The sequence below is a fragment of the Tasmannia lanceolata genome, unplaced genomic scaffold (assembly GCF_043159265.1).
Source record: "Tasmannia lanceolata isolate RefF3 unplaced genomic scaffold, GAP_Taslan_0.1 ptg000011l, whole genome shotgun sequence".
Classification (NCBI taxonomy): Eukaryota; Viridiplantae; Streptophyta; class Magnoliopsida; order Canellales; family Winteraceae; genus Tasmannia; species Tasmannia lanceolata.
In genome coordinates, this window is record NW_027518688.1 from 1714477 (window position 1) to 1724362 (window position 9886).

General features: G+C 40.5%; 1 protein-coding gene across 1 annotated transcript; it reads left to right on the forward strand.

Annotated features, from left to right (window-relative positions):
• The first annotated feature begins 8487 nt into the window (after positions 1-8487).
• On the forward strand, positions 8488-9185 carry LOC143886936 (uncharacterized). The gene is made up of 2 exons (XM_077391106.1): positions 8488-8723; positions 8765-9185. The coding sequence occupies exons 1-2, from the start codon at positions 8488-8490 to the stop codon at positions 9183-9185; spliced, it is 657 nt and encodes a 218-aa protein (XP_077247221.1).
• The last annotated feature ends 701 nt before the right edge of the window (positions 9186-9886 follow it).

The window sequence follows — 9886 nt, forward strand, 5'->3', positions numbered from 1 at the left end:
TGCCAGACACAGTTGATGCTAGTGATGGGTCGAATGTTCTTGGTGAAGAGTATGCCGCTGATGCCAGAGTTGTTGGGTATACTGAGTCTGAGCCTATTGTAGAGATTGCAGACATTGAGGCCATGATGAGCATTGTGACTGAGGATGCTGATTCTATAGTACATGAGCACAATGACAGTATTGACTCTACAGTTGATGCTCCGATTGAGATGATTGTGAAGGTTGAGACCGACGATATCAGTGAACATGATGATCATCAGGAAGTTTGTCAGTCTGCCATTACTGAGCCAGATACAGTTATAGTAGATGCTTTTGTTGCCGATTTCACTATACCTGTGCGATTCGAGCGGATGTTGATATTTTAGAGGATGGTCATGGATTGATACTGCACAGAGCTGTCATGCCGATCCTGCCGATCTAGGAGGAGTACGTTGCTATTTTTCCAGCCAGATTACTTCTCCGCAGACGTTTGCGTTCTTATGATTTTCAGGGGCGATTTCTTCCCTCTCACTCTGCCGGCATTTTAGACAGTTCTTACAGTTCCCACGAGCGTGCTACGGCATTCGAGACTCTGACAGATTACGACTTATATTGATTCAGCGGATCTTCTATATATTTGATCTAGGCGGACTAGAACTCGAGGGCGAGTTCTTTTTCAAGCAGGGGAGAATGATGCGGATGAAAATCATAAAGATTGTTCCAGTCGTTGGTGTTGAACAAGTTTTTATAGGGCAGTGATAAATCGACCCCCCAAAATATAAATCGACTCCCCATGTGTCTATCTCTCTCCTCTTTCTCTCTCTAACCCAGAGGAGAGAGAAAGACACATGGGGAGTCGATTTATCATATTTGGGAGTCGATTTATCACTCCCCTTTTAATAATTTTAACTATTATTTTCGTTATTTTATTTGTAACCTACTTTATAGGCATCAAATCTCACCCGTTTGATGTATTTTTGGTATTATTAGAAAGGTTTTTCAATTACCTATGTAACGGGCCCAAGATCCCATGATTTGGATGTGTTTTGAGCAAGTTATGACCCTTTTTAGGAAGGGGTATAGGTCACTTACGGGATTACTATTTTTGATTAGTTTTTATTTTTATTTAGCTTTGCTTTAGATTAGATGAATGGTTGAGATTAGTTCTTAACTTTAGGTTATCTTCTAGGGTTTCTTTTTCTTATAAATACATCTTATGAAAGCAATGTAAGGGACTTTGAATATTGAATAGAATTCAGATTTTTTTTTGTGATAACTATTGTGGCTTGGACTTCTTCTTCTCTTCTCCTCTTGGTGGTTTGGAACCATCTTCTCTCATTCATCTCATCTCCTCTATTATTTTCTATTTCTTCAATCAAATCAGCACAAAGAAGGTTAATAAATCAAATTTTCTTTTTTTTCTTTGTTTTTGAACCCTAAAATACAAAAACCCAAAATCCATAGATCTCTCTCATTCTTCAATATCTCGTTTTGAGACTTTGAAGAATTGTTTTTATGATTAAACCTTAGCCTAAACACCCAAGAACCATAGCTTTAAATCCCTTTTGCAGCCAATTGAAAATTCGCACCATTTTCAAGCCCGGAAACCCTTTTTGAACATCCCTACCCTAAATCTACCATCAAATCAGAGCCTAAACCCTAGATTTACCTTTCTTTTACCTTCTAAACCTTAACCTAAAATTTGGATAGAGTATTAAACCAAAATCTCAGATCTTTCAAATTACCAAAATACCCCTATAACCCAAAACTGGACCGTTTTGAGCCTTTTACTGTTGCTGGACATTTTGTCTGTTTTTTGTCATTGGATATTATTATTTTCATGCTTGTGTGACATCTATTTCATTGGTACTTGCATTAGCTTTTAGTTCTTTTAATTGGTTGCTTGCGTAGGCTTAGTTTCAGACTAATCTTTCTATTATCAATTGATCTAATGAATCTTTATCGCTTTGATTGATTTGTATAAGGTTTAGTTCATGCTTAATTACAATCATATATTTATTTATGCTATTTAAGTCTCATTATTACTGCTGCCCATAGATTAATTAGAAGTTAATTTAGCCCTAGGTAAGTTGTTAAGTGTTCTTTTAATTTTCCGCGTAAGTCCTAAATTGTCCTAAAGCCTTAATCCCATTAGGAGTGTAGGATTTTCCCTAAATTAGGTATTGTCCTGCATCAATCTTTCTACCCCCTTTATGATTTTTGTCTTTCTTTTCCCTTACTACACCCCAATCTTGCTACGGTGGGGCTGTTAATAACATCATCTTCATCATCCTTATCATCTTCCTCTTCTGCTCATCCATGGCGTACCATATGGAAGATTGGCAATCTCTTTCAAAACTGTATTCTTTCTACTTTTTCTTTTTTTTTAAATCTTCTTGGAGCTTTTGCTTGCAACTCTCTATTTTACACCTAATAAAACTTTGTTACATGATTGCTGTTACTTCACCTAGGACACCCGCCCGCTAGATGTTCTTTTAATTAGGTATTACTTCCACCTAGTATAACTTTGCTCAAAATGTGTAAATTATTTTATTTTGGTTACCCAGTAGCAATGTACCATATGCTCATGTGGGTCATCCAATCAAGCATGAGCAGAACCAATAGAAGATGCTTCTTTACCGATAACAAAAAAGATGCTTCTTTTTTTATGGTTAAAAGACATCAAATGCCTTCAAACAACTATAAAACAGCGGTTTAGAGAAGAAATGATTTTTGCAAAATTGTACAAGGGAGGAGGTTTGATATGTTTTGACCCTTCCTTTCGTTTGAGGGTTAAAAGACATCAAATGCCCTTAACTATAAAACAAACACTAAAAGAGGGTAAAAATGGAAAAAACAAAAAAAATTGCTGCCAAAAAATTATTCTGGTAATTGCCAAGAAATTCAGCGTGATTTTGTTCAGAATGGTCCGTTTCACGCCATTTTGTCCAAAACGGATGAAACAAACTGGATTGCACTGGAACGAGACAGATCAAACTGTATTTTTTGGTTGAAATCTCCCTTTTGCTCTTTTATTCTGTTTCATGAAATGGATTGAAACCTTTTGGACTGGATCGTTATTGATTCTATTCCATTGTGTGTACTGAATGACATAGAATCAATAGCCAAGATGACCATAGATAAACATGGTAGAAGCAATTGTTAATACTATTAAGAGCAAACCTTTTCTACTTCCCAGACATAGTCATCGATACTTCAAAAGGAAAATTGTGGATTCCTGCGGTGCCAAAGTCATCTATACTTCAAAAGGAAAAATCGTCGCTGTCGTTTTCAAATGATGGCAGTAGGTGGAGTTTGTCTTGGGAAGATGCAAAAAGACCTTGAAAAGGGACCAATTGCCCAAAGGAAATTAATATTCTTGGCAGGTGTAGTATCTTACTTAGTGAGTTTATTGGATGTGATGACTAAAGAGTGGATATTGTATCTTGCAAGGATGGATGGTCAGGTGGCTGGCCAGCAGGAATCCTCATCTTGTTCGGGGGGGGGGGGGGGGGGGGGGGGGGGGGGGCGGCGGCGGAGAAACTTCTTTAGGGAAATCATAGTTCTGGAAAACATCCTCCATAAGATAAGAAGGATGGTTTATGATGAAAGATTAGCCTCTGCTAACAGATTTCTAGAAAATAGTAGGAATTGACAGCGAACTTGGGATGTCTCGAAGGCGATGGTTATATCCTATTTGGAGGAGGAGATTGAATCTCGAAGAAGCCTGGGGTTTCTGAACAGGAACTCAGAATTAGGCACTTTATTGGCGTCTTTTTTACAAAGTCTCCTTGATGATCTTGGTAAATGTTCCTATTAGTTGATATTGCTTTTCAATTTGCAGGTGATATCAGGCTGGGGGCCTGATTGAGATGGGTACGAGATATGTATTCATTGTGTTTTGGTTCTATTCGTAAAGATGGGCTGATTCCCTGAAATCCTCTGATGGTAGGAAAACGTAGGTGGAATGTCCACTATAAGGCTCTTGGTATGTAATGGATCGGATAAGCTCCTGTCCCTTTTGGACGGTATAACCTTTGTCTTGACTTAAGGTATATCCTGGTCAGGCCTTTCTGATACTATGTAATGTAAGTGGGACCCCTGGTCCCCTTTGTAATAATTATAGTATCAATAAAATTTGTCATTTTCCAAAAAAAAATTGTTAATACTTATCTTCCTAAGATCATGAAGGTTAGCTGGCGCAAGGTTCACCTATGATTGTCTCGTATTGCATGGTAACAAGAGTAAGGGTCACTTGGAAGAAATAGAAGATTAGTTGGCGTCAGAAATCTCGTGCCTTGTGGCTCAAGGAAGGAGACGGCAACACGAAAGTTTTCCATAGAATGGCAAGTGAAGACGTAGGATTAATAATATTAACAGCTTATTGGTCGAGGGGGTTTTGGTTGAGGATCAGGAGAGAATTAGAGCCACCTTCGTCAAGTATTATCGAAGTTTATACTCTCAAAACTATAGATGGAGACCTAAAATTGAAGGCCTGGCATTCAAAACTATCTCAGTGGAGAGAAGGTTATGGCTCGAAAGACAATTTACATTGGAAGAAATAGAAGCTGCCATGGGATCCATGCAGAAGGAAAAATCACCCAGCCCTGACGGGTTTCCAATGGGCTTTTATCATAAATGTTGGCATGTGATCAAACATGATGTACTGGCATTCATTGCGGAATTTCACGAGAGGGGAATCCTAAATGGGGGTGCAACTCTACTTTTATCACTCTTATTCCAAAAATGGTGGGGGCTGTTGACTTGAAGGAATATAGGCCCATTAGTCTAGTGAACGGTCCTCGCCAGACGCGTTTCTACCATTATGGGGGAAATCATATCCAAATATCAGGGGGACTTCGTCACCAAGCGTCAAATCCTTGACCGCATCTTAATCGCCAAGGAAGTTCTTGATTCGGTGAAAAGAAAGGGGGGCATGGGGATAATCGTTAGAGTTGACCTTGAAAAGGCATATGATCACATGGATTGGAATTTTCTTGATACCACACTCTTGAACATGGGATTCAGTGAAAAATGGAGAGGTTGGATCAAAGCTTGCCTAACTTTTTCTTCATTTTCAATACTGATTAATGGATCACCAGCTGGATACTTTAAGAGTTCCAGGGGGCTTCGTCAGGGAGATCCCCTCTCCTCGTATTTATTCATCATTGATGCGTAAGTGTTAAGCTTACTGATTTGCAAAGCCGAAGACAAAGGATATCTCTCGGGTCTACCAATTAATCAGAGTTCGGAATCGGTTTCTCACCTGCAATTTGCGGATGATACTCTTTTATTTGTGGGCGAGGGGTCAATGAGATGAGAAATATTAAGAGGCTTTTCAGATGGTTCGAGATAATATCGGGGCTAAAAATCAATTTTGCTAAAATCGTCGTGGCTGGGATAAACATCGAATCGGAGCAGGTAATTGAGCATGCTAATGCTCTTGGTTGTCTTAAAGCTAATTTACCTGTTAAATATTTGGGATTGCCTCTGGGTCTCACGATCCCCAAGGCAGCTCTATGGGACCCTATTATTGAAAGAATCGAAAGGAAGTTGGCCTCCTGGAAGAAAAGATGGCAGAATAGCCCTAACATGGTTTTAAATTTCGGCCTTAATCGAAATTTCGGCTGAAATGTGTCGGTTTCGGTGAAGACCGACACCGAAAGTACAAGTAATGTCGATTTTACATTATTTCGGCGAAATTTCGGTGACATTTCCGAAATGACAGAAATGTTTGAATTTTGGCCGAAATTTGCAGGAATTTCCCATTCTTCTTTTCATTTCCACGGAATTTCCATGAAATTTGAACGAAATTTGGAGGAAATTTGCACCAAATTCGAATTTCACCTAAATTTGGGCGAATTTCGTGCAAATTTCGTGCACTCACATGGGCACATGGGTTCTCTCAAAAAAGTTAAGAAAAGTGGTCAAAGTTTTTCATCAGATACCTGATTTTGAGCAGAGAAATGGGCCATGCCATGTGCAAAGGAAAAAATAGGGTACCAAAGGATACCAAAGGATAATCCAATTATCCAAACTGTCCATTAGATGGGCCAATGCCTAAAATAGGCTGTGGCCCAAAAATTACTTCCATAGGTTGATCCTAACCGTCCGATCTTTAGAGGGTTAGGATTAACATATGGAAATGAATTTTGGGGCACAACCTATTTTAGGCTATGGCCCATCTAATGGACAGTTGGGATCATCCTATTGTAGACCACAACATTCAATTAATTAAGTGAGGAGTGCCCTCAACAAAATACAGTAGTGCGGAAAAGACGAAGTGATTATTTTGAGTTTTCGACCCACTTTTTACATGGGACAGCCCCTAACCTCTATTTATTACTACTGTTTTACACTAGATGGGGCTGTGCCAAGTAAAAAGGGGACCAAAAGCAAAAAAGTTACCAATTTCTGTTAAGATTGGGAGGGGGGGCGGGGGGGGGGGGGGGGGAGAGAGAGAATATCACTGCCCTATTTCAATGAGGGCACCAAAGGATGATTTAATTATCCAAACCGTCCATTAGATGGGCCACTGGCTAAAATAGGTTGGGGCCCAAAAACTACTTTCATAGGTTGATCCTAACCGTCCGATCTTTAGAGGGTTAGGATTAACCTATGGAAATGAATTTTGGGGCACAACCTATTTTAGGCTATGGCCCATCTAATGGACGGTTGGGATCATCCTATTGTAGTCCACAACGTTCAATTAATTAAGTGAGGAGTGCCCTCAACAAAATACAGTAGTGGGGAAAAGATGAGTGATTATTTTGAGTTTTCGACCCACTTTTTACATGGGACAGCCCCCTAACCTTTATTTATGACTACTGTTTTACACTAGAGGGGGCTGTGCCAAGTAAAAAAGGGGAGCAGGAAATGAAAACTTATTTTTATTTTATGGAAATGTTAGTACTATATTTTGATGAAGGCACCATAGGATGATCCAAACCGTCCATTAGATGGGCCACTGCCTAAAATAGGTTGTGCCCCAAAAGTCATTTCTCTTTAGAGGGTTAGGATCAACCTATGGAAGTAATTTTTGGGGCACAACCTATTTAGGCTATGGCCCATCTAATGGACGGTTGGGATCATCCTATTGTACGGTCCATAAGGTACTTTTAAATTTTTAATAAAGTGAGAAGTGCCCTCAACAAAATACATTAGTGCGCATAAGAGGGGGGCTGTCCCATTTAATAGGAGGGGGGGGGGTGCTGTTTTACACTAGAGGGGGGCTATCACATTTAATACAGTAGCCCCCCTCTAGTGTAGAGGGGGGCTGTCTCATGTAAAGCAATGGGATGGTAATTGATAATTTGATATTACCATTTACCACCACCATCTTATATAGTTTTATTTTAGTATTTAAAGTATTGTCCAATTAAATATAAAAGGACAGATGAGTTTGTGCAAATATCAAAGAATGGTTATTCTCTTAACATATTCCACAACCGTATGTTGATAATTTCACTAACCCATTTTGTATTTTAGTATGTAAAGTGCTGTCAAAGTTACCTTCTTTCAATTTAAAACGATAATATCAAGTTAGCATCTTTCATGTGTAAAAAAGAAGGAACATTCTAAACGGCGTACTTTTTTGGAAGATTTTTTGAAGCTGTAAGCCCGTAACTAATTCACCATGCCACGCCGTGGTCGAGATGAGGATGAAGTTGCAGACATTGGTTGGCAATATTGCCGGCCGATGGCGGTAGCACACAAAAGGTTATATGCAATTTTTGTGGGAAGAGAATAGGCGGTGGATGTATCACAGGATTGAAACATCACTTGATAGGTAAAGGGGGAAATGATAGGTAAAGGGGGAAATGTGACAGCATGCCTATCTTGCCCTAGAGAGGTCAAGGAGATCATTTCAAAGTCCCTACAGGAGTCCAAAATGGATAAACAAAACAAAGAGAAGAGAAGAGCAGAGTTCATTGATGTTATGGCGGGAGACTATGGTGGAAATGACAGCTACGACGACGATATTGCATACCCATCTGATATTGAGACAGACAAATAAAAGATGCAGTATAAGCGTGCATTGAGAGAGTCCAGGAATGATGAGGACGAGAGGAGGCAGATGAGCCATCTTGCCTCTACCAGGCCGAAATTTGGCCCATTCATACATGAGGGGGGTGGCTGTAGTTCAAGGGGAGAAAGGCCGAAGCAGACGACCTTGGCACGTGGGGGTAGCCTAAGGGATCCAGCAAGCATGGACCCGGCGCTATGTAGAAAAGGAAAATAGAGAGTATTAAAAACATGTGGGGGAATGCAAAGGAAGTTGTAGGGCGGGCATATGCAAAATTCGCCTTCCACAACTCCATCCCAGCACATGCTGTAAATAGCCCATATTTGCAGCACTTTGTAGACGTAGCTGGCCAGTATGGGACAGATGTGAAAGCCCCCACCTCATATGAAATTATGAACAAATATTTGCCCATGGAGGTTAAAGAACTGAAGGAGTACATCAATGGCTTGAAGAACCAGTAGCCCGAATATGGAGTAACAATAATGTCTGATGGTTGGACTGGTCCCACGAGACAGTCGTTCATCAATTTTATGGTATACTGTGACGGTAAGATCGTCTTCCTAAAGAGTATTGAGGCATCTGACGTTGTGAAAGATTATAAGTTCATCTACAAGCATATGGTCGATGTAATAAAAGAGGTTGGGAAGGAGAATGTTGTTCAAATTGTCACTGACAATGGGAGCAACTACAAGAAAGATGGACAGAAGATTATGTCAAAGTATAAAATATTCTGGACTCTGTGTGCACCGCACCGTATAGACCTTATGTTGAAAGACATTGGAAAAAGAAGACGGTGAGGAAGGTAGTTGATGAGGCTAGATCAGTGACTAATTTCTTATACAACCACGGGTATATATTGTCTATCATGAGGAACACGTGTGGAGGAGACTTGGTACGCCCTAGGCTTACTAGGTTTGCCACCAACTACATTGCTCTCCAGAGTATGCTAGACAAGAAGGTTGGGTTAAAGCAGTTATTCTCATCCAAAGAGTGGAATGAGTACAAGGAGAGCAGGCGTGTAGCTGGAAAGAGGGTTGAGGAGATCGTCGGTAAACCAAGCTTTTGGGATCAGTGCAGAACTGTAGTTGGTATATTGGAGGCCATTGTAAAGGTATTGAGGATGGTTGATGGGGACAAAAGCGTCGGCTTTTATGTGGACTGGGGCTCATGGGTGTATTAACAGCATGGATAGGCTAAAGCGTCGAGGATTTCATCTCGCCAACAGATGTGCTATGTGCAATAACGATGAAGAGTCCATCGACCATCTGTTTCTCAATTGCCCTTTTGCATACCGTCTCTGGATGGCAATCTTCAAGACTTTTGATGTTATGTGGGTGATGTATAATCGTATATCCCGACTATTATCTACTGGGCCGGCTTCTTTAATGGGTGCCTAGGCCTTCTCATGTGGACTGCGGTGCCTTATGCGATATTATGGCACATTTGGATGGAACGTAACTCAAGAATTTTCCGTGGCAAAAAAAAATCGTGGCACTATATTTTGCTAGAAGTGAAACTATCTATTATTGCATGGGCCCGAAGAAATGGGGGGATCCCGTCCTCGGTTGAAACTATTATAAGGCAATGGATCATGGTATCTCGGGAAAGGAGGAATTCAAATCCGATTACACCGAGATGGGATCCACCGCCGGAGGGTTGGTTTAAGTTGAATTTTGATGGCAGCTCTCTCGGGAACCCGGGTCTGGCAGGCGTCGGTGGAATTCTCCGGAACAGTGCGGAAACATAGTCATGACATATTCAGGGCCAGCTGAAGATTGTGACGCGAACAAGGCCGAGGCTAAATCAATATTGGCGGGGCTAAAATGGTATGCAAAGAAACGTCTAGGTCCGCTGATAATTGAAGGTGATTCCAGTAATGTT

Bases quoted from the DNA above. Each gene is read 5' to 3' on its own strand.
- LOC143886936 (XM_077391106.1), top strand. From the start codon at position 8,488: ATGTCTGATGGTTGGACTGGTCCCACGAGACAGTCGTTCATCAATTTT. The intron at 8,724-8,764 runs GTATAAAATATT...CGCACCGTATAG, and splicing joins GGACAGAAGATTATGTCAAA to ACCTTATGTTGAAAGACATT.